This window comes from Megalops cyprinoides, chromosome 21, assembly GCF_013368585.1.
Source record: "Megalops cyprinoides isolate fMegCyp1 chromosome 21, fMegCyp1.pri, whole genome shotgun sequence".
Lineage (NCBI taxonomy): Eukaryota > Metazoa > Chordata > Actinopteri > Elopiformes > Megalopidae > Megalops > Megalops cyprinoides.
The window spans coordinates 24428960-24452529 of record NC_050603.1 but is presented as its reverse complement, the minus strand read 5'-3'; the positions used below and the strand labels follow the sequence as shown (position 1 = coordinate 24452529).

The 23570-nt window shown below is 46.7% G+C and overlaps 1 protein-coding gene across 7 annotated transcripts in view; it reads right to left on the bottom strand.

Moving 5' to 3' along the window:
* Positions 1 to 626: 626 nt before the first annotated feature.
* Positions 627 to 23570, bottom strand: part of ptk2aa (protein tyrosine kinase 2aa) — an 89756-nt gene continuing 66812 nt past the window's right edge. For 5 of the 7 annotated variants that reach the window (XM_036515638.1, XM_036515639.1, XM_036515641.1 and 2 more), the window contains 11 exons: positions 20477 to 20588; positions 16936 to 17022; positions 16325 to 16465; positions 13724 to 13855; positions 10280 to 10342; positions 7106 to 7145; positions 6139 to 6242; positions 4457 to 4465; positions 2602 to 2757; positions 1999 to 2079; positions 627 to 1458 (listed from right to left, as the gene is read on the bottom strand). In XM_036515638.1, the coding sequence (XP_036371531.1) occupies positions 1246 to 1458; positions 1999 to 2079; positions 2602 to 2757; positions 4457 to 4465; positions 6139 to 6242; positions 7106 to 7145; positions 10280 to 10342; positions 13724 to 13855; positions 16325 to 16465; positions 16936 to 17022; positions 20477 to 20588 (1138 nt within the window). In that variant the 3' untranslated portion in view covers positions 627 to 1245. The remainder of the gene's footprint in view (positions 1459 to 1998; positions 2080 to 2601; positions 2758 to 4456; positions 4466 to 6138; positions 6243 to 7105; positions 7146 to 10279; positions 10343 to 13723; positions 13856 to 16324; positions 16466 to 16935; positions 17023 to 20476; positions 20589 to 23570) is intronic. The other 2 variants (XM_036515642.1, XM_036515644.1) reach the window with 1 other exon arrangement.

Sequence of the window (23570 nt, the reverse complement as noted above, 5' to 3'; positions counted from 1 at the left end):
TTTGCAGTATACACTGAGTACACATTACTGACTCATAAACAGAAGGAACATTAATTGAATAAAAGGCATTATATGGTATAAAGGGAATGACAGACTTGGGATTATCAGAGTGCCTCTTTCATGTGACAGTTGATTAAGGAAAATTGGTTTTGATTTGAAATGGCATCTACAGGACATGACTGAAACTTGCAAAAGAGGGTTCTGGTGGCGTTTCCCTTTCGAAATGGAAAATAAGCCTGCTGGAGTCGAGCATAATGATAAAACCTTTTAATAGATTATGGAACTGTACAGGTTATTGTTCCTGAGAGTGTATACCCAAAACCAGAGGGCTTTCATCAACAGATTGTACACATGGGGAAAATCTATGTTTCTTCTAGACTTTGGGAGAGTATGAAATTTGGAAACTTAATTAAAACATGGTCTGTGTGTGTGTGTGTGTTTGTTTGGGGGGGGGGGGGGGGGGGGGGGTTGGATGATCTTAATCTGTGTAATATATGCCAAATTCACAGATCCCCAATCACAACAAATCATGTTTTGTATTTACTGGCATTTTACTTCGGGGGGGGGGGGGGGGGGGGGCGGGGGGGGGGCACATGATGTCTGTGTGAAAAAAGACAAAGAGCTCGTACTTTTCCACTCAGTTTATTCACTGTTTAAGAGGCTTCCTCCTGGCCTATGTCAGAGGAGGTGGAAAAAATGAAAAGATAAAACCTCCAAAATATATATTTATGATCCTCCATTGAATGTTGGGATAAGCATACTGACTGTGTAACAATGAAAGGCAAAAAAAGAAAGAGTTTGTGTTAAATGTGAAGAATTCTCAACCATGGTGGGGTTTCCCAGAACTCTTGGCATCACAATACTGTGGATCTCCCTTCAGGTTCCGCTTGCATTTCTCCCCAGATCTGTATATCTGAAGATCCACCTGTGTTTGTCTCTGGATACAAAAACAAGGTACAATCAGCACAAACGATAGGCGCAGCCAAATAAAATAAGCGTTTGTAACCGATTTCCGAGGGTCCTAGGACTCGAAAGCAATATGAGAAGTCTATAAAAAATTTATTGGAAGTGGAGAAAAGGGGAAGTCCAGTCTCTTCCCCGGGTTTGAAGTCCTTGTGTTTGGGGGAAACAGCCTGACGTGTGCTGGGTGCTGCCCGCTGAATACCAGCTGAGTTCGGTAGCACAGACGCCTCCCTCCCGGCTCCTTGCCGAGCCGCCTCTCTCCAGCCACCACATCCCCTGGGACTAGTGTGGCCTGGCTGGGCCAATCATTTTGAGCCGGGCCTGGTCGATGACATCTAGCAGGTTCTTAGCATCCACCGCCAGCGCGTGCGCGGCCGTCAGCATCTGCTTCTTGTACTCCTGCTGCAGGCTGGTCATGACATACTGCTGCGCCAGCTTCATCTTGTTGATGAGCTCCGCCAGGTCAGAGTTCAGCAGCTTCTGCGCCATCTCAATCTGTAGGGACAGGGGCAGGTTAGACCACAGGCAGTACTCCTGATCACCTGCAGCTAGGCTGTATACAGTATCACCTGTTTCTGAGACAGCATAATATCTATCTTACGATCCCTGACTGGCATACATAGTGATCTTTAACCACTAAACTCATTAGGTTAAACTAAATTCAGCGCAGATCACGATTTTAATGCCCTCCCAGACTTTACAGATGACTTAATTAATTAATTAATTAATTAATAAGAGTTACTGCTACTTTGGAGTGGTCTTGTGGTGTACTGGCTAAGAAATTGGACTGGTAACTCTGAGTTGCATGTTCAAATCCTTGAGTGTCGCTGTACTTTTGAGCAAGGTACTCCAGCAGTAGAAACAGATAAGTCAAACAGAAGTCAAGTAAGAGACCCTTAATAAGAGGGTGATATAATGGATGAAATAAAAAAAATGGAATTTACTGACCCTGAAATCTGACAGAAGCATGTGTGACAGATGGGACAGTGTGTGAGACATTCTTAATGTACGAGGGACAGTGTTCATGCTGGTTACCTCTCTGTGAGTGCTGGCTGGGAGTATGGGTATGGTTTCATCCACTGTGGCCAGCAGTGTCCGCAATGCCAGCCCAACCTCCTGTGAACAGCATTCATAGAGATCAGTCAGTCTGCTGATAGATCACAGTATTCACAGAGACAAGTCAGTCTACTTGTCTTTATGTCTTTACAGTCTATATGTCCACAGTATTCTTAATGAGGAGTCAGTGTGGTCTGCTGAGAGGTTTATCACAGGTTTATCACAGCGAACACTTCCAGAACAGAGCAAGTTTCCTCTCTCTCTCAAATTCAAATTCAAGATGCTTTATTGGCATGACAAGGTGAGTTTCATATTGGCAAGGCATACAGTTACAAATAAAACACACAAATGTTTAACATTTAATATATAACATATATATATATATATATATACATATATATATATATATATATATATATATATCATACGTTACATAATGTACGCTATATATTATGTGATAACATACAACATAGCATACGTTTACATTTTCAAAAACAACACACAAATACAAATTCAAAGGTGATATTAATGATCTGATCATAAACTATAGCTTGGTGCTTATAAGCTTGTTCTCTCTCGTACCTTCACCATTGGCACGTACTCCTCTGGAGGCGCAGGCTGGATTTTGCTGGACATCTCGATGACTGCCTTCACCAGCCCCGTCACGTTCTCATACACCTTGTCGTTGGAGCGGTCCAGGTTCGCGGTGGGGGGCGGGCTGATCTCCTGGGGCTGGATCTGAGGGACAGCGAGCACGGTGTGAGCAAGCCGTCACCACAGGCAAGAGCGCCGCAGACAAACAACGTCGCACCTCACTCTAAGGGCCAGTCTACACTGTGCTGCTCTAAAGGTCACACTCACCACTCACAAATTATTACCACTCTGCAGTACAGTACATACACACTAACAGTGTGGTAGACACTGGGCACCATTCTACCTCCTGTGCCAACAGGATTTCTGAAACACGGTGACCCATATATATATACATTATGCACTAGCACTCTACATTTACATTATATCTACATTACATTTACATTTAGTTGCTTAGCAGAAACTTTTATAGTGCAATTTACAGAGGTTACAATATTTACCAAGGTAATTCTTGTTTAAGTACATTGCTCAAGGGTAAAAAAGCAGTGCCCCAGCAGGGAATGGGACTAGAAACCTTTGGGTTACAAGATCATGAGATTAGCAGCAGAGGTTCCTGAGATTAAGCTTTAACATATTAATTAATTTAAAAACATATTTAAAAAAGCACACATGAACAGAAGTATGTCACAAAATTGAAATAAGTCAAATTATTAACTTGTTAGATCATTATCCATTTGCCATTGGCTTACCATCTCTCTGAAGCCCACTTACGTAGGTAAGAGATGCAAAGTTAATGTGGCAATGTGTTTACTGACTGCTCTTTAACAGTGTAAACAGGCCCTTAAACTAAAACAGATAAATCACACCAACAGACCAGCTGGCACCTGTTGCTGTAATGTGACAGTGTTTCAAAGACAGCTTTTCAAGACTCTTTAAATCTGTCAAAACCTCATAAGTGTTGACAAAATTGCTGCATGCCATCTACCATTTATGGTTTAAAAAATGCATATCACTTTCTTACCAGTAGGTGGCAGCCTTTACGTTTATAAATTTTTGGCGAGAGCAAATGATTGTGAATTTGACATGGAATCTGTCACAACAGTCAACACACTGAATGAATAGATTCCAATGGTAGCGGAAGTGACCACTTAGATGACCCTAAAGTGATGAAGCCATAGACAGGGTCTCAGCCTTCTCTCGGCCTGTCTGTCTGTCTCTGAACAGGCCGTCACAGAGCCAACAGGCAGGCACTTTTCTACTCTCCTGTTAGAAGTATCAGAAAGGGAGCAATAAGCATTGAGATTATTGTACTGTTTCACCTATAAGACCAAGGATTACAGATGGCTCTGTGAAGCTGCTCGGCACACTCTGCCACAGCCCACAGAGTAGGCGAAGCCTTGTTAGGAGGACAGCGGTGATAAGGAGAGACTCTCTCATGGCAGCTATGCTAGCTAGCGATGGAAACTACGGCTCTGCTCACAAGACACGCCCACCCAGAAGAGGTGTGGCCTGCGGGGGGGGGCAGCGTCATTTCATCTTTGGCTTGCTGAGCACCTTTATTTACACAGGGGGTCATCTGCCTCCCCTTCAAGCCCCCAACCCCTGATGGCTGGAAATTCCCCTGCGCACCCCCCCTTGCAGTGCTCCAACACCCGCAGCCGGCCCTGGCTAGACTGAAGCTCCAGGGGTTCACCACAGAGTGAATACCTGGGGCCTCAGTGTGGGACGGCTTTGCTGGGAATGACGTCGGCTACATGCCCACCCCCACCCCATCCCCGGGTGAGAATGGCAGTGAGAGGCCCCTAGATGCCCAACAGTGACTGTCACAAAAACATAGAGTTCTTACCCGCCAGGGCTAAAGTTCAACAACAGAGACACAAGAGGAGAACACAGAGAGTGCAGGGAACAGAAGAGGGAGAAACGGTCAGTAATGCAGCAAGCAAAAAAAAAAATCACACATGCATCAACTTAGAGAGCAGCTAAGCTTTCCATGCACATGCCTGGTTACTGCCTTTTGGCAAGCTCAAATGCCCTACCTGTTACATTTGAAAGCTCAAATGCAATAACTGCTGTGTTTGAAAGCTCAAACACCCTAGTTGTTGTGTTTGAGAGCTTAGTGCCCTTGCTGTGTTCAACGCTGGCTCATTGTTTCTTTTGAACAGTTGAACTTTCAAAGTTGTTTAAAGAGCTTAAAGAAGTTTAAAAGGTTTAAAGATATTTTGAGGTTTAAAAAAGTGAATGCAACTCTTCCCAAAGTCCTCTTAAATAGGGAGACAAGGTGATAGATGAGGTCCACTCTACTGGGTCACTCCTTCCGCTTCATGTGGGTACAGATGTTTTGTTTCGGAAATTCACTCTCCAGTGCGACAGCTATCCCTCCAGTTTATTTTTAGTGTCTGGAGAGAGGCCCCTGAACTCCTCAGAATCTCTCCAACCCCCCCAAACCCCCAGTTGCCTGCATTTAAGAAACCAGGGAGGCCAAAATACACTTGAGTGTTTCATTTTGGGAGCGCTCCAGACTTAGATCACAACACAATCACTGCCACAAATAAGATGGGAGAGGGTTTTATTTCCATCCTCTCTTGCTGAGTGCTGGGCAGTGAGCTCGCTCCTTTTGGCAGCTAGATCATGGTGCCCTAGGGGTCACCAGAGTGTTTACATTCACCTGACCCCTGTCCTCCTCCAGAAAAACAAAAACTTTCCCAGAGAGCAGAACAACATCTGATGGCTCTCTCTTTTTCTTCCCTTTTCCTTTCGGAAAGTAAACGCACCCCTCTCCGCCCCCCCGGCCCGTGGGACTGTAATAAAGGGGTGTAATGGAAAGAGTGTCCGGTCTCAGGGTGCTGGTGTTCATGCAGGGAGGAGGCCTGGCAGCCTGGCATAACGCAGTCCTGGGGACTCCGCCCCCTCTGCTGACTCATGGCAACTCTAGCACGGCCGCGGGTAAACCAGGGGAAATACTGACATGCAGGCTGCTGTTTCTTCCCTGTCTGCTTTTCCATCTGTCTCCTACATGCCTGTTTGTGTGTGTGTGTGTGTGTGTGTGTGTGTGTGTGTGTGTGTGTGTGTGTGTGTGTGTGTGTAAGAGCGAGAGAGAGAGAGAGAGAGAGAGAGAGAGAGAGAGAGAGAGAGAGAGAGAGAGCTGGGGCAGGCCAAGTGCAGTCTGATGGCATCTCTTCTGCTCAGACGGCCTTTATGTGAAAGTGAAAAAATAACTGAAGCTGTGCACATTAGTTACTCTTTCCATGCAGTAGTCTATCAAAATATTTGCACATGAAGGAATATGATAGGAAAAAAGGTGGTCAAAGTTATTAAGTTAGTATATACATACTTCAAACCTGACACACTCAGATAATGTTGTATAGCACCTAACTACTAAGTATCCTTGTACCTATGCCTTGAAATTGCATTAGCACATGATTTGCAAGGCCTTTCTTACACGGACACACATTTATTTAGTATATGTTCCACTCCTCTGAGACTGGCTAGACTGAGTGTGGGAGGGGCTGTTGCCCTGGTGATCGTTACCTTGACTCCTTCATTGTAGCTATCCACAGGATTCAGGCTGGCCAGGCTGCCCAGGTGACTGGGTGCTCCAGGGCGGGGGGGCTTCTTTGGGGGAGCTGCATGCTCTGTTTGGGGGAAGGGGGTGTGAGAGGGCCATTAAAGAGACAAGAGGGGAAAACAAAATATGTGAAAACTTTACATTAGATCTCTGCCTCTCCTGCAGTTTGCCTGGAACTAAGATAGTGACTATTACTATGTTCAGCTCACTGATCTACTGTAGCAAAGGGCGAGAGCAGTCACCCCACCCAGCCTCGAACCTGGGTCTATGGGGTACCAACCATGTGACTTTGACCGCGACGCCAAAGAGCCAGGCTCGTTGGTATGGCAGTCAGAGTGCATACTCAACCGTAGTGACGGCAATCCATCACATCTACTCCACTGAAAATCAAGATATTTACTGCATAAATCTGTGTGTACTTTTTCATGTCAATGTGACACCTGTGTCCTCAGATTCTATTCACACTAATGTGAGGTGGCCTCTTTGATGCACTTTATCACCATTATTATATACTTTTACACCTCTCTCAAAATCCACCCTCAGCCTTCTTTTAATGACACTTAACAGATTAAGTGTCACAACTTCTCCTTAAGTTCCACAACTTCTCCTTTCAGCTATATGGAGGGTTATGCCTTTACACCAGTGTACATATCACCAAACTCCCTGCAGTCTGTCCAATATACACCACAATGCTTGCCAGTGAGCTGGTACTAACAGAGTAGGGGAGCACACATGGAAAAGGGGCTGAAGTCTGTGATGTTCTCGCATGAGTCAGTCTGTAATCTAGTATAAAGAGAATGTAAAAGTGTTCTGTTGTTGCTGGTGCTTTGCTGTCTGTGTTCCTCCTGCAGGGTGTGAGTGCTCCATGCTGAACAATCGAGGGAGTGTGAGACTGTAATTAAGTGAGTCAGCCTGCTAGGGCTGTCTTACCTGGTTTGCCTACGGGCTGGTATATATGCTGGTTTCCCGTCTGCCAAAAAAACAAATACAAACACGCAGTTAGTAATATGCAGGTTGTTTCCTGGTCTCCAGCCGTCATTTTATGGCTTTGGGGATAAAGGAGTCCCTCGGCTGCCATGTTTTGTAGTGGTTGCTCCGGGGATAGCATGCATTTTTCTCATGCTTTGAGGATCACATTCCACTGCAACAGACCACAGCAGCCCACAGAGGAGGGTGAACAGATCTGCATGTGAAAACCACACCCCCGAACAGTGACATCGCGCTTGCACTCTGATGAGGGGCAGTCTCCCATGCATTCTGTCACAAACATGCTGCTTCATAATAGAGCTGTTTCGGCACAGTTGATGTGACCCATTCTGTACAACACAACACCACGTTCCACCAATCAAACTTCAGTTGTATAACAAAACTTCTTCTGTTTCTGGTGGAACTTGTTGGTTTTATCTCTCCCGTACCCATGCTACCATGAGTTAGTTTTGCCCAGCTTTGTCACACAATCCTTTCCAGGTTGCTGGCACTTTACAATATTCCAAAAGATTCCTGGCCAATCAGTCAGAGCGCACAGTGGATAAGTGCACGTGGCTGACCTCTGGAGTGTGCCCTGCCATGGCTCGGTTTGAGCTGGGATGAGTTAAGCCTCACAGTGGAATAATTAAAGGAAAATCAGCATTGGACGTTCTAGCAGTGAGAGATGTGGCGCACATCTCTGCCTGTGTGGAGAACACAGGCGTTTTCATTCGTCTCTGAGAAAGATCCTCTCCGAGTCAAGCTTCTTCAGGAATTCAAACACAAGCTCTAGTAAACACGCCTGTGTCCAAAACTGAATTCCAAGAGCAGGAAGCATGGCTCCCTTCCCTGGAGCCACTTCAGGAGCCATACCTATTTTTCCAGTGACACTCAGTCCAGACTAATGTTTATCAATATTAATAATTCATCTGCTTTGAAGAAATTTACCCCAAAATGGATTTTTCTCAACGTTTGAGCACTGTGGATTTCTTCTATATCAATATCCTGCATGCAATACAAAGCGATTATAGTGACTAACATGGCCTAAGAAAATAAATCTCTAAATAACTGAGCAAACTACTGAACAACTGTAACAAATGACAACATTAAACACTTAGAAAGAACAAATTTTAATCACACATTGTTACAGGAGGCTGTGACAAGATATACAGATAGATTTTGTAGCTAAAAGCTTTAAAAAAAACATCAAAAATGGCAGCCTGGGCAACAGTGAGATTATAGTGACGCATGAACAGCTGGCAAGGCTCTGAGAAACCAGGCTACATTAGAGATGTTTCCCATATTTTTGTGAGATCATAAATACTCGCAAATCTGCTCTTAAAGTTGACTTTGATCATTTCTTCCCCTGAAGCTAGGCTACTCTGTTTCTTAGCTGAATTCATTATAGGCAAGTTCTACATTTGGTTTGTGGACTACTTCATAAAGCCACCTCATCAACTGGCAGAGGCCAGTAAGGACTGGGTATGTTTTTAACTGAAGTGTGACCGAAAGCTGGGCCCTCGATTTTATTGGGAGGGGGGAAGACACATTCCCTCCCTTATGCATTTAATGGCGCCACTGCCTTGTCTTAAGATTTGTACAATAATTCACGGGAGCTAACTCATCTTCGTCCATCAGTCAGAAACCATTCACATCATTTGTATCTCTTACCAAATAGTTAACAATTCAATTAAATTGACAAATAAACACTTTTCTCAGGGCCATCATGACCATCTGTCCACCAGAGATCCCACTTTTCCTTTATGCAAACATTTTTCATACCAATATTCCTCAAATAATTACGCCTGTGGTTTTTTGAAACTTCTCTGTCAGCCTTGAACCTGACTTTCTCTAAATATCCCCCAGTTAAATAAACAGCATCCTCCTCTCACACCCCTACAGTTCAAAGGGGGAGAAAAACAGAGGGACAAAAATAACAAGCCGAAACAGAATCCATGCTCAGCGAGACTGTTCCTGGGAAGAGACACGCATGTCAACTCCAGTGAGGTGATGCTGAAATGCAGTCCAAATGGAGGTGGGTGGAGCAGAACAAAGCGGCATTCTGGGTGGAAGCTAATTAATCATCATCCTCGTTCCCAATATTAGCATCCTCATTATCATCGTTGCCACTAGCAACAGTACTAATGACGGTCTGCTGGGATCGCAAAGTTGTGTAAAGTATACTCTGACCAAATGGGTCAATGGCGATGGGGAAAACACAATTCCAACAGAGAAAGCTGTTCCAACTAGCAGCCCAAAGGTTTAAGCTTCTGCCCCAATGGTGAAGCTCTTCCCACTGTCTCCAGTGCTGAGTGAACTGGTTTTGAACTCTTGAAAAACCCCAGAGCAGGATTCAGCTTTTGGTTCCCTTCTCCCATGCAACCCCAGCGCAGGGTGCACGTGCTGGGTGCTTGTTCAAACACACGGTCCCTGGAGGGCAGGCTGAGTAATCTCAGGGGTGCGAGAGACAAGAGGCTGTTCAGTGCATCCCCGGGCACCACGAATCTGGGAGTGCTTCGACATGCCTCATTTACGCTGGCGCAGAGACGAGAGCCTGGCATTCTCAGCAGCTGCTAGCATTAGCGTTATCATTAGCGGTGCTGCTGAGGGCAAACGGAATCGCTGATCGGGGAGAATGTGCAGCCAGTGCAAAAAACAGCGGATGTGGCTTCACAACCCCCTGTGCTCAAAGAGAGAGTGGAGGCTTGCACTGTTGCGGCTTTCGGACCACAGGATGAGACCCCACTAGGGCCCACTCAGGTGTGAAACCAGATTTCCCCTGTGGGACTTTACTTTCTCACATCCTCCTTATTATCCTTTTAGTGGTTTCTCAGTGAGCAGAGATTTAAACATTTGTGTGTGTGTGTACGTGTGCCAAGTGCATATGTGTCTGGATGTGTGTGTGTGTATGGGTGAATGGGTGAGTGAGTGTGTGCACATGTGTGTATGTATATATAAAAGTGATTGAGTGTGTGTGCATGTGTGTGTGTGTGTGTGTGTGTGTGTGTGTGTGAGAGAGAGACAGAGAGAGAGAGAGAGAGAGAGAGAGAGAGGAACAGAGAAGCAGAGGCTGTGGGAATTCCCCTTAGCAGAGAGCTGTCCCGTGTGGAAAAACAAACGCAGACATGAGAAACTCACCGGCCCCTGGAGACTGCCGTCCTCCCGGTCAATGCTGCCCCTGGAGTTCCGTGATTCTGGCTTCTGACGACAAGGGAAAAGAGAGGGTGAGCAAGCAATAAGCCAAAGTACTCGTTACTGCGGCAGTGCGCTCCAATGCAGGCAGCGTCCCGTGCAAAAATACACGCGAATGAATGAGCTTCCAGCACCAGGCTTTGATGTTACGCATCACTTTGCCGTTCGTTGGAGCTGCTTTTGATCAAATCCTACCTCGTGCCCTTCAGTGAGACAGTATGCCAAGCATGCCTGCTTCTAAAAACACCATCACTGGCACCAAAATGCCAGGTGTGGCCAATTTTAGTAGGAACACACAAATATCACAAGTAGCATTTCCTTCTCACAGATGCCTCTGAGACAGCTTCGTTCTCTCGTACCTTGCCTCATTAGTGAAGCAAGGAATCTTCTGCAACCAATCAACAGCAAAGCAGGGCAAAAATGCCCGTCCTTTTATTTCTGTTAAGTTACAACAGCTTTCCCACCAGCCAAGCACTGACTGCCAAACAATTCACAAAACAGACACCCCACCACCTCCCACCCTGCCCCCCACTCCCCCCTACACCCCCCCCCCCCCTTTGCAGTACCAGTTTTCCAAAGCAGGACTTGAACACTTGCATCCTCCGAGCTCTTTGCTTGTGGGAGCTTCGCTAAGTTTAAGCATGGAGAGAGCAGCAAGAAATTCCATCAGCAGGGTAGGGAGGGCAAAAGCACAAATTCCTGTTTCCTGCTGGAGGAAGGCTTATATGTACTTGGCTGATTCATGTAAGGAGAGCACGCAGCCAGTTAACTCTGCCTGCCTGCCTCTCTCTCTTTCTCTCTCTCCGTACCTCCCTCCCTCTATCTCCCCCTCCCTCCCTCTCCCTCTGAGCATGCTCATAACACATCTGAAAAAATGGCAAATGGTTTTCCTCCTCTACAGTCCCTTTCATTCAATTCAAATATTTAATTGTTTATTCTTTTCACAGTTACATTACCACTATATTCTACTGAAACATGTCCAAATGGAACTCTGGCTTCAAATACCAGGCTGACTGTTTTTCATGAATGAAGATCTGAGCATCTAACCTCTTAAAAACTGACATTTCACACAGCAGGAAGCACTCAATCAGACATATTGGAGACAGTGGCACATTCACACAAAAACAACCTGGGCATAACCTACCCTTGAGCTACATCTGCATGTAATTACCAGCAACAAAATATTTATGATACTGAAGGATTACTGTGTATTAATAAATGTATCCAGACAGCTCACTTCCATATTAAATACAGACTGTTTCCTGTGCAATACAAAAAATGTGCTTCCAAAACTCCAGCACCATGCTGAAGCAGTCTGATAACAACAAAAGAAAATTGCATGATGCTGAGCATGGCCATGCAGCCCACTGCCTATAGTGTAGAGATACATTAACACTGTGTACAGCCTGGTCTTGAACACTATATCTTTTTCGGCTTCCACGGTAAGTCCTGAAAATCCAGTTCACACATTAATAACTCTCAGCCTATGCATTAACTCTGATTAACTTTGCTGGATTACGTACTGTGTACACAAAATTTCATCTTCTGGTAAACTGTATTGCCAACATTAACTTTTTCTAGTTGGAATGAACTCCCCATTGAGGTTAGGACAGTGGATTCACTGGCAATCTTCTGACACCTCTTCAGACCGCACCTCGGTTCCACCTCAATCCCCACCCCCTAACACCTGATACCTCTAGTATTTGATATTTGTTTTATGTGTAGTGTTGTGATGTATTTTTGATTCTGTGTTCTCGGTACTGCTGTAACGTAGTATGCTTGGCTTTTGTCAGAATGCACAAGTTAATTTGTGTTAGGGCTTGAATAGTGTTACGCTCACACTCACTGGTCTGGGAGTGTTGTTAGCCTGGTCTGACACTGTTGCTCATTTAAATTGAATGGATACACTTATGTTCTGTTGTGCTGGAAGTTGCTCTGGATAAGAACGTCTGCTAAAATGTAGCAGTGTAGCATAGTGGTTAAGGAGCAGCACTCGTAACCGAAAGGTTGCCAGTTCGATCCCCGCTGGGACACTGCTGCTGTACCCTTGGGCAAGGTACTTAACCCACAATTGCCTCAGTAAATATCCAGCTGTATAAATGGATAACGTTGTAAAGAACTGTAATCTATGTAAGTCGCTTTGGATAAAAGCGTCTGCTAAATGAATAAATGTAAATGCATGTAATGTAAATGTAATGTAGTTGCGACTTCTCTTAAATGTAAACTTATTCTGTTGCAAGAATAAATGAATGCAACCTTCCTCTGTGCCAAGCTGCCTAACACTACCACTGCTGTCTGATGCCAAACTAGATTTATAATTCTCAGAAAAGCTATAACCAATACCGCAGAGATTTCCACATTATTTGGAGACCAGATGAAACTGCCATTAATAAAAGGACTTCCTGACCCATGTATGGGTTGTAGAGAAAAGGCCAGGGATCCAAAGTTTTCCACAGATTTCACCAGTTTAACTGCCACCATTCAAATACCTGATTCATAGTAACTAATACACTGCAACTATACAGTGTTGAATGTTACACTACCTACATGACATTAGCCAGTGGCATTCCTGGCAATGATTTTTCACCCTCTACCTCATGACTTTTCTTGCATTGTTGTACTTAATCTATATGTAAAGTTGAGCTCTAAGTGCAGGCTTAGTCAAGTGGGTCTCTGAAGTTTTGGAAAGCTGCGGTCTGTTTCTGACGACTTAGCTGGAGAACCAAAATATTATTAAACCAAAATATTAGGAAACCAAAAGAGTATTACTGAGAGAGATCAGAGAGGAAATTCCGCTGAACTTCTGCTGATAAAGTCTAGAGTTTCAGACAACTGGCAGGTTCCTTCGTTTCCTTGAGGAGTCGCAAGTTTTCAGGCGCAGGTTTTCTGCACAGTGCAGAGGTGCAGTGATTTAGAGGTTTGTTTTGAAACGGTCCCCTCTCAACATCAGCAAGAAAGATCATCATTCTACCTATCACAAAAACTCCCAGTCCAGACCATGAAAACAAATGGGAGGGAAACAGAATTTCAATTGGGTGCCTTCATGCCAGAAAAAACAGTGGCCGTCTGGAAACAAGCCATTTACTGCATCAGTGAACGGCAAGTGCTCTGTTTATGAAAGGCAGTGGATCTTGCTGGTAAAATGTATGCTAGTGGAAACAGCCACAGCTGGGCTGATGGAGACACATCACCATGGCAAAAAAGGGTTGAGAATTGTCCATTATTAAGATAATGAGATGAATCAAAGGGCTGTTACAAAGACAGTGAACGTGGGTGAGACCATGGTGCACTGTCGAGTCAAAGGGGAAAGACAATGGGTTTGTTACCAAGACAATGGGAGAGGACAATGGCATGTTACCAAGACGACAAGGGAAGACAAACGGACGTTACCAAGAAGCGCTCCTCTTGCTCCAGCCAACGCTGGTCCTCCTCCATTTGCTGCTGCTGCATCATCAGACGCTCCTCCATCAGGTGGGGGGGCAGACCCTGGCCCATCCCCCGCAGGTCCAATGGACCCCCGTCCTGAGAGAGAGAGAGAGAGAGAGAGAGAGAGAGAGAGATTCTAAGTTACAACTGACTCGGTCTAAAAATCAGTGCTTTGGGGAACACTGGTCAGGCAGTGAATGCATTAGGAGAGAGAGCCTGATGAGCTTTCTATACCATAAAAAGAAAAATCTACAAAATGTCATCCTGTCCGTTGCATTATATGGGAACAAAGTATGGGGTCCACTCAGTCAGTAGCATCCTGCATGCACAACTGTGTATAAATAAACATAATATATGAAAACAAACACCTCCCAATGCATGTGGGACAGAATTAGAACAGTTTCCATTGATAACAAATATCAGACAAAGAATGCTAAGATACGGATGCATATAGGTTCCCGTAACTCATGCAATTTAAGGCAATTAAAACCAAGAGCAGAACCCAAAAAGAGCCCCTGTAGTCAGATGGCTCTGAAACTAAGTAGCCAAGAACAGACTCAGTTATTGCAATCAAGCCAAGTACAGGCTAAGTGACTGCAGTCCAACTACTGAAAAACCCAAACACAAAAAACATGGCCTCCAAAAGCAAGAAACAGACATGTGATCACTGTACGACAGGTGCGGTACAGACAGAGCTGTATTTCCTTCTATATTGTGAAAAATTATCAAAATAAGAGAACATTTCTATTTGAGAATTCGATTTCTCATGACTCACTTCTTCCTAATGACAGATGAGGAAAACTCTTAATCCTCATAAGAGGGATAAAAAGCAGCACTGGCAGCTCAGTATGTTTTGCCTCGTCACAGCCTGAGAGACACTGAGCAGCTATAAACAGGGACCAAATGCCAAATGTCTTCAGTTTGTGTTAATGTATACGTGTTGTGTTTCTGAGGGATGATTTATATATCTTACATTACATTACATTTTTTCAGCAGATGCTTTATGTTAACTTATGCAACCTGACAAGACAAGGGAAGCCAAGTGTGCTACCATGTAGAGATGAATATGAAAATTTTATATCACGATTATAGTGACCAAAATTATCACGGTTATCAGTATTATCGCGGTATTGTTAAAATGTGCTGAAAATGTTTAAGAAGTACAGGTTTTATATTGAAAACCACAAATAAAATTAGCAGCACTATGCACTTTTTGTATGTACAAACATTAAAATAATAACATAGCCAATACCTGTACCAATACCATGTAAACATATGAAAACCATATCAAATGCACATTTGAGTAATGCAATGACCCCATGCAAAATTTACATAAATACAAATGAGTGTTAAGAAGAAAGTGATAGTAATTGCACTAAGCCCAAAAATTGACATAAATACTGAGTAGTATAGTGTTTCTCCTGTTGGAACACTTTTACAACCAATTCGACAACTGTCAGATTTTAAATGAACAAAATATGTTGGTTGGGTGACTAAACTACGTAACGTGTTATCGTGTGCAATGGACGAATAGAGTCTGCAGACACACGATGCATACAGCAGCAGAACAACATGCATGGGTGTAGTGCTGTTTGAAGAAACGCCTCTAAAATGAAGTGCAGATAAGTGTTTTTAAATGCAAAAGTTAAGCTACCTGGTCCAACATTCCCATGCATGGCTCCAGTTGCTTAAATGAGCTTGTAAGGAAGACATGAATTTCCGAGTGAGGACACTAAGGATGCGTTATTCATCGCAAATCAAGTGCAAAAGGAAGAGTCGAGTCTGCTTGTGCATGTTGTTTTCTAGAAGTCTTGGTATAATATAGGCTAATTTGTAGGTCATTTCAGAATATCATGATAATGCTGAATGCGTCTGGGAGACTGTTGCTAACTTTGGATGATGGATCTCTGGTGGCAGTAATCAACCACGGTTTTAATGACAATTAAAATTTTAGATGGTAATACTAACCGTCGGGAATTTTACCGTGGTTTACCGTGAAACCCGTACCCGTTTCATCCCTACTACCATCATTCATTAGATCAGAGTCCAAAACACATTACAATACTACACATAAAATAAACAGCATAAATAAACTACTGTAGCAGGTGTTAGTGGGCACGGACTGAGGTGGAGCCAAGATGCAGTCTGAAGAGATGAGTCTTCAGTCTGCGTCAGAAGATGGCCAGTGATTCCACTGTCCTGACCCCCATGGGGAGTTCATTCCATCACTGAGCAACTGGTACAGACAGGGATCGTGTTTGGGAGGAGTGACCCTGTTGGGACGGGACAGTCAGTTGCCCCATGGTCGCAGAGTGTAGCAATCTTGTTACATGTTACAGTTATGTTCATGTTTGTGGAGGTGTTGTTGCTTTGGTAGTACTATACTGTAAATGGTCATGCCAATAAGGCAAACTGAATTTAACTGAACTGACAGCAGTAAACAGAGAGGGAGAGAGTGAGAGAGAGAGAGAGGCAGGCTTTGGTTTCAGCCCTAAGGCCCTGTCTGAGGGCGAGGGAGGGGTCTGGCACTGAGGTAGGCCTGTGTGCCAAGCAGTCACTCCTCACCTCCATGTTGGGGGACCACATGGGGACGTCCTGCTGCCGGTGGTGGTTCCATGAGTCGTGGGGGTCCAGGACAGAGGCCTGGGGTGGGTAGCCCCCGCTGGGCATGGGGGACATTCCGAGGGGGCCTGAGTATCCAGACACCTGTGAAGATGGTGACATGCGGTGACATGGCAAGAACATTCAGTCCAATGCCTACACTAAACTATATCCTTTCTATGACAAAGACTGGGGACCCTGAGGAAACTACAAACATCAACATAGCAGTTAACACAACTTGAGCTACTGGAGCCGACAGAATAACTCTATTAACTCTATTGTCACCTTCCAAAAAGCTGGTGAAAATGTTAGTCTCAAATATGTTTTATTAAATATCTCACTGAAGAACTTATTGTTTTATTAATATGATAGTGGCGGTATAAGTGTGGAATTCACACAAATTCAGTAGAAATATGATGTCTCCCTGGTGTACCAGTATCTCACATCACTCAAAGCAAAAACTATGCTGTAGTGTTATTTCACTTGTCACCTCTTCATATGCTAACACGCTTAGAATCCCTTGGGGTGGGGAGTCTATGAATCCAGGGATTGGATGAGAGGCTTAAGACATCTACCTGGTAGTGGTTGTGCTGGCCCATGTGCTGTGGGCTGGGGTAGAATCCTTCACTGGACCGGGGGCTGGGGTAGCCAGGTCTGCTGGGCTGTGCACACAAAGAAGGCAAAGGTCACAGGTCAAAGGTTAAAGATCTCTCTGGGGTGCAACAGGCTGGGTAAATGAGGTTAAGCTTTTACAGGGCCAAATCCACTGTCAAAAATGTAATTTGTGAGTGAATGAAACGGGTGTTGACAGAGATAAATAAATCACATGACTACAAAGGAAGCAGGCGGTTAGTAAAAAAAAAAAAACTGTAAAACAGGGAAATGCTGGTCTCACACATTCTGCGCTGTGTCACTGATTATTGGTTTGATGACACTTATGTGAGGATGAGGAGTGTGGTTTGGTTAAGTGATGACACGAGGAATGTGATTGGCTTATACATAGACAACACCCTCCTTCCAATCTGAGCATTGTCACTGCTTAGCCAATGTAGGGGTTCTTTTTTGCAAGTTGAACCTTTTGTTGCGCCGAGGGGGAAATCTACCTTAAGCACCCTCTCATAGAAAGCTTCTCGACACCAAACCTCCGGATGTGCAACAGAAAGACACAGTAAACAAGAGACAGGTGTAAGTGACAAACAGCACATGACGGGAGCACCGTGGAACGACACACAGAGAGCGATGGCGTGTAACACACAGAGAAGCACACTCCATAAACACTGCGAGGGCCTTGCATCTCTCTGCCATAACCCTGGATACTCAAATGCCAGATGACATGAGTGGACAACAGATTTTTAAGACTGGACAGAGTAGGTCATTTACTTTCAAAAGTAAGGAGCGCAAAATGAAAGTGAACAACAGGTACATCACAAAAGAGAGTCTACTTGCCAGACAGCACCCATAGTAAGAGAGAGACAGTGTGCAGCGTGTGAACATTTTGTTCTTCCCCTTTATGTAACCCAATTTTAGAATATTGTCAATTGTACATTTGGCTCTTGTCACAGAGAAAGAGACAACCACTGCATTCTCTCAGGAGCACTCCAATGAGACAAATGCACTTGCATGCAACCAAAAGCTATTTTTTCACATCCTCTGCTGATGTCGTCCAAGCAGCTTGCAGGCTCCTGACGAATTGCTGGGTGCCTGAGAGAAGTGAGACAAAGAAACCCTGGGTGACCTACCTCTATCTCTGGCGGAACAAATTTGTTTCGCCGCCGTGGATTCCCAGTCATTGTCAGCAAATGGTGTGGCTGGGATCGAACCCGGCCAGTAGACGTCAGCTTGCATTTAAAGTGAACGCCTTAATCACTGAGCTACACAGCAGCCCCCGTGAACGCCATCATTTGAACATAACACATGGCACTGCGTCTCAGTGTTCATGAGGACACCATAGGCCATGGGAACCATGCTCTGAAGCTCAGATGGTAATCAGGTAAAGAGGGCTGAACAGCGTAAGGAACAGGGGACACAGAGGCCAAGCATGAGCGGGATGCCTTTCTGAAAGCTGAGCGCTTACAGCATGCAAACAAACATGCAGCGGCTTGCACACCTCTGCCATACACTGCTGTGCCAACAGAGAGGAATTACTGCCAGATGTAACTCATTGAACACAATGTGCAGCCAGCCGCACCCGCGTCGTACACTGGAAACATCCTATCTGGAGCTCCCTCACTAAATTTAAAGCTTCCGTCATGCAGGCGTGCCAGCGCACAGCCCGTGGTTCCAGTGCTTCCTCTTCTCCTTTTAGCCAATGAGGAGCCCAGGATACCAGCTGTCATGCTATGGCAACAGACTACAGCGTTAGATGTAGCTGCAGCTATAACTAGGTGAAATCGGGACCAGCGAAGAACTGCTTCATACATCGATACTAATACTGAAACTATGTGCATGAACTGATCTTTGACCACTTGCAGGAAAACAGTGTTTTGGCTGTAGAGGCTGAAAAATAACCCCTAATGACATGCATTATTAATTCTCAGTCATGGATGATTTGCATCTGGAAGGGCACTGGGAATACTTGGGATGTGCTCTAAGTATCTGGCTGATGTGCCATCTGCATCTCCGGGCCCTCTGGCACTATTTAACTTTCTGGGACCCCAGGATGAGTGCTATTGGTTGGACCCTGTCCCAGCTCCTGTCATGTCTGCATTGGGAGGGTAATGGGGTTTATCTGTCCCTACAGTGGTAGATTCAGTGTGCTGAGGGAGAGCCCTAGAGCATGCTGGGGGGGGGCAGCAGAAGGGATCCCTGAGGGCTATGGGTGCAGTGTAAAGCATTGTGTCATTCCACAGGGAGAGCAGAGAGCTACTGTGGGAGGCAGAAACACACAAGCACAGTGAGCGCCAAGACACAGCGACTGAAGCACAACTGGGATCATGCACTGAAACACAGAAAGCACTAAAACACAGCCGGGACTGCATATTGAAATACAGATGAGGCTGTGAACTGAAATACAGCTGAGGCTGCGTACTGAAATACAGCTGAGGATGTGTACCGAAATACAGCAAGCACTGAACCACAGCTGAGACTGCATACTGAAAAACAGCTGGGAAAGAAGCTTCACATGAAGCAGCATTGGCTGAGGTCAGAGTAGAGAGAGCGAGAGAGAGAGCAAAGCCAGCCTGCATCAATACACACAGCAGCAGCAGCAGCAGCAGAGAGGCGAGTCTGAGCGGCAGGAGCACAGGATCCCACTCCTTCCGTTAATAGCCAAGCACAAAAAATTCAGACACTGGGAATAGAACACAGCATACTTACCATTAGCACAGAAATTCTGTTTTTAATGATCAGCACTAACACATTGCAAGCAGGAGCTGGGAGAAACAGGAGGCAGGCTCAGAGCTACAGGGCCTTTACTCTGCAGAGGAATGCCAGTAATGCATCTGGCACATGTTTCCTTTAGAGAATAGTGCAGAGTGTTTTTGGCAACTGCTGTTCTTGAGGGCCGCAGGGTCTGCCAGCTCTCCTACCTCAGCTATAAGCTGTTCAGCTGAAGCCATCACTCAGATCTCATTCAGAAAGGCAATCCGTTTACCCAGAATGCTTGGCATAAAAGCCTTTATGGCTGTAAGGGAAGTCCAGGCCTGGTAGACCTCTGAGACCCTGGCTGACAGCATATTCCTCATCTGAGCTGAGCAAAAGGCAGAGCCTTTTTGGTGGGATATTCAGAATGGACCGCATGGCCCAGAGGAAGACACCAGGATTCTGGCACAACTCATCTGCAGTCTCCCTCGACCCCAACTGGCAAAGCAGAGCAGTGATACTCCACAGAGTATGCCTCCTCCACGACTTACCAGCACGCACACCAACATTACACACAGCAGCAGTCAGCTTGGTATGATTGGGATTTCTGGACCTTACCTGTTCAGCTTTATTAAAAGAGCACAGTGCAGGCTTTACCCAGAGCACGCCAGCCTGCATGTGTGTGTATTACGAAGGGATGCTACTCTGTGTCTGAGTGTGTGTGTGTAAGGGCATAATGTCATTCCTGGTCTGTGTGTGTTACGGAGGATGTATCTGTTGTGGAATGCCACTAAAACACATGGCAGTGGGGCTTACTTTTGGGGGGGCCTCATCCGATCCTCCAGAGTCCCAGGACACGGTGACCTGCCGCCTCATCTCCATGCGCATGCGCTCCTCCTGCTGAGCTTTCTCCTCTTCCAGTATGGTGCTATGATTGGGGAAAAGACAGGGTCAGGTGGTTTATGATTAGAGGAAAGACAGGGTGCTATGTTTGGAGGAAAGACAGCATCAGGTTCTACGCAACTGGGGGAAAGACAGGGGTCAGCCTTCAAGGGTGTGTGACACCAGGGTTTATCCCAAACAATAGTCTCCCTTTCTGGCCAAAACACTACCAGCTAGCTATTTTTGAATCAAAAATATTTAGAATCAAAAAGCAAAGGTCAATAGAAGCCCTCCACCCCCAATTAGTGCCCATTAGAAACGCATGGGAATTATAAAGCTATGAAACTCATGGAGTATCTCTGGAGTGTCTCCATTTAGAGAGAGAGAGAGGGAGAGAGAGCGTTTCTCCGAATGCCTCTGAATCTCCAGCTTCTCTCTGCCCGCCCCTCTACAGGGACGTGACCAAGTGTCACGTGCTGCACAGTGAGTATGAAGTGGAAATTGATTATGCTCTGGAGGAAAAATATGAGGTCTGTTCAGACAGTAGCGTGTACCCTGTGGGCTGCACTTCAAAACAGCAAAGCTGAAACGTGGGGAGCACAATCAGAGACCATTCCTCCGCCCACATATTCTCACACACACACACACATTTGTATGTGCACTCGCAGTCACTCACTTACGCACTCACTTACACACTCACGCACGCACTCACTCACGCACGCACTCACTCACGCACGCACTCACTCACGCACGCACTCACTCACGCACGCACTCACGCACGCACTCACGCACGCACTCACGCACGCACACACTCACGCACTCACGCACGCACTCACTCACTCACGCACTCACTCACGCACTCACTCACTCACGCATGCACTCACGCACGCACTCACTCACTCACGCACGCACGCACTCACTCACACATTCAAGCACTCACTCACGCACTCACTCACGCACGCACTCACTCACGCACGCACTCACGCACGCACTCACTCACGCACGCACTCACTCACGCACGCACTCACGCACACACGCACGCACTCACGCACGCACTCACGCACGCACGCACTCACTCACGCACGCACTCACTCACGCACGCACGCACGCACTCACTCACTCACTCACTCACTCACTCACTCACTCACTCACTCACTCACTCACTCACTCACTCACTCACTCACTCACTCACGCATGCACTCACGCACGCACTCACTCACTCACTCACGCACTCACTCACGCACTCACTCACTCACGCACTCACTCACGCACTCACTCACTCACGCATGCACTCACGCACGCACTCACTCACTCACGCACGCACGCACGCACTCACGCACGCACTCACTCACGCACTCACGCACGCACTCACGCACGCACTCACGCACGCACTCACGCACGCACACACTCACGCACTCACGCACGCACTCACTCACTCACGCACGCACTCACTCACGCACGCACGCACGCACTCACTCACTCACTCACTCACTCACTCACTCACTCACTCACTCACTCACTCACTCACTCACGCATGCACTCACGCACGCACTCACTCACTCACGCACTCACTCACGCACTCACTCACTCACGCACTCACTCACGCACTCACTCACTCACGCATGCACTCACGCACGCACTCACTCACTCACGCACGCACGCACGCACTCACGCACGCACTCACTCACGCACTCACGCACGCACTCACGCACGCACTCACGCACGCACTCACGCACGCACACACTCACTCACGCACTCACGCACGCACTCACTCACTCACGCACTCACTCACGCACTCACTCACTCACGCATGCACTCACGCACGCACTCACTCACTCACGCACGCACGCACTCACTCACACATTCAAGCACTCACTCACGCACTCACTCACGCACGCACTCACTCACGCACACACTCACGCACGCACTCACTCACGCACGCACTCACTCACGCACTCACTCACGCACGCACTCACTCACGCACGCACTCACGCACACACGCACGCACTCACGCACGCACTCACGCACGCACGCACTCACTCACGCACGCACTCACTCACGCACGCACGCACGCACTCACTCACTCACTCACTCACTCACTCACTCACTCACTCACTCACTCACTCACTCACTCACTCACTCACTCACTCACTCACTCACTCACTCACTCACGCATGCACTCACGCACGCACTCACTCACTCACTCACGCACTCACTCACGCACTCACTCACTCACGCACTCACTCACGCACTCACTCACTCACGCATGCACTCACGCACGCACTCACTCACTCACGCACGCACGCACGCACTCACGCACGCACTCACTCACGCACTCACGCACGCACTCACGCACGCACTCACGCACGCACGCACTCACGCACGCACTCACGCACTCACGCACGCACTCACTCACTCACGCACGCACTCACTCACGCACGCACGCACGCACTCACTCACTCACTCACTCACTCACTCACTCACTCACTCACTCACTCACTCACTCACTCACTCACGCATGCACTCACGCACGCACTCACTCACTCACGCACTCACTCACGCACTCACTCACTCACGCACTCACTCACGCACTCACTCACTCACGCATGCACTCACGCACGCACTCACTCACTCACGCACGCACGCACGCACTCACGCACGCACTCACTCACGCACTCACGCACGCACTCACGCACGCACTCACGCACGCACGCACTCACTCACGCACACACTCACTCACGCACTCACGCACGCACTCACTCACTCACGCACTCACTCACGCACTCACTCACTCACGCATGCACTCACGCACTCACTCACTCACGCACGCACGCACGCACTCACGCACGCACTCACTCACGCACTCACGCACGCACTCACGCACGCACTCACGCACGCACGCACTCACTCACGCACACACTCACTCACGCACTCACGCACGCACTCACTCACTCACGCACTCACTCACGCACTCACTCACTCACGCATGCACTCACGCACGCACTCACTCACGCACGCACTCACGCAC